The 1,114-nt window shown below is 55.7% G+C and overlaps 1 protein-coding gene across 1 annotated transcript in view; it reads right to left on the bottom strand.

Annotated features, from left to right (window-relative positions):
- The window catches only part of LOC133900722 (zinc finger protein ZAT11-like), a 702-nt gene extending 112 nt beyond the window's left edge, over positions 1–590 (bottom strand). Inside the window, exon 1 of the mRNA XM_062341946.1 lies at positions 1–590. This exon is cut by the window's left edge and continues 112 nt beyond it. Coding sequence (XP_062197930.1) covers positions 57–515 — 459 coding nt within the window. The 5' untranslated portion in view covers positions 516–590 and the 3' untranslated portion in view covers positions 1–56.
- Between the last annotated feature and the right edge of the window lie 524 nt (positions 591–1,114).

Here is a 1,114-nt window from a genome sequence, read left to right as displayed (position 1 = left end):
ATGTTACAAGCAACCACTCCAAACCAAACTTTAATTTGTTGATACTGATCGATCATTCATATGAACTGGATTAATGTGCTGGGCAAGTGGGCAGCGTCATCCTCGCTATCTCCCTTTTCAGACAAGCCAGATGTCGTCGTCTCTGACGCGGCAACATCGAGGGCCGCCCTGTGCCGGCGCATGTGGCCTCCGAGCGCCTGGCCGGTGGGGAACACCATGCCGCATGTGTTGCACCGGTGGACATCTCTCGCGGCGCCTTTGCCGGGACGCGCGCCTAGCAGGAGATCGAGGCCGTCGGCGCGCACCCGCGGCCGCTTGTGGCTGGTCCGGTGGCCGCCGAGCGCCTGGAACGTGGCGAAGCGGCGGCCGCAGGTGCGGCACTGGAACGCGCCGTCGGGCAGCCGCACACGCTGCTTGCCTGCCTTGGCGATCACCTTGCTCGCCGGTGACAGCGAGAGGAACAGCAGGAAATCATTCGCGTTCGCCGCCGGCGTTCGTGCGGTGGAGACGTTCATGGTTCCACGTACGTGATAATGCTCAGAAGGTGTGCGTGTGAGCTAATGTGTGAGGTTGTTTGGAGTATATATTGACAAGCTATGGAATGTTGTAATGCTAAAGCCAGTGCACATATTTATAGACGAACGGTGGCTCGAGTGCCGATGATGCCTCGAACCGAAGAGAAAGCAAGCATTGACCCAGAGTCAACGTGGAGCCGACACGCTGCTGCAGCCAATGGCGCGGTGCCATATATGACATGCGAAGTTTCTGTGCTTTTCTGCATGTACAGTACGTAGTCTGCTAAATGGGAAACTCTTCTGCGAGCTCTGCTAAATAGATGTTAAGACGCGCAACGCAAGGACTGTTTGGATTGAATCCTATGGCAGCCCTGCTAATTTTTTAAGTTTCGTTTGGATATCGTAGCTAAGGTTTGACGCGCCCTCGAGCTCACGCGTGAGCCCAGTTCATTTTCATACTCACCGACGGCCATTTCCTCCGCTAAAAATTTAGCTCGCTCTTATTTGGCGGGGCTGCTTATATACGCACGATTGGCGTCACCGTGCCAACGGCGCCCTGCGTGACCGTCCTGTAATGCTATGAGATCCGTGCAGGATTT

Source organism: Phragmites australis, chromosome 19 (assembly GCF_958298935.1).
Source record: "Phragmites australis chromosome 19, lpPhrAust1.1, whole genome shotgun sequence".
NCBI lineage: Eukaryota > Viridiplantae > Streptophyta > Magnoliopsida > Poales > Poaceae > Phragmites > Phragmites australis.
The sequence above is the reverse complement of the archived record's forward strand: the minus strand, read 5'-3'. Positions and strand labels throughout refer to the sequence as shown.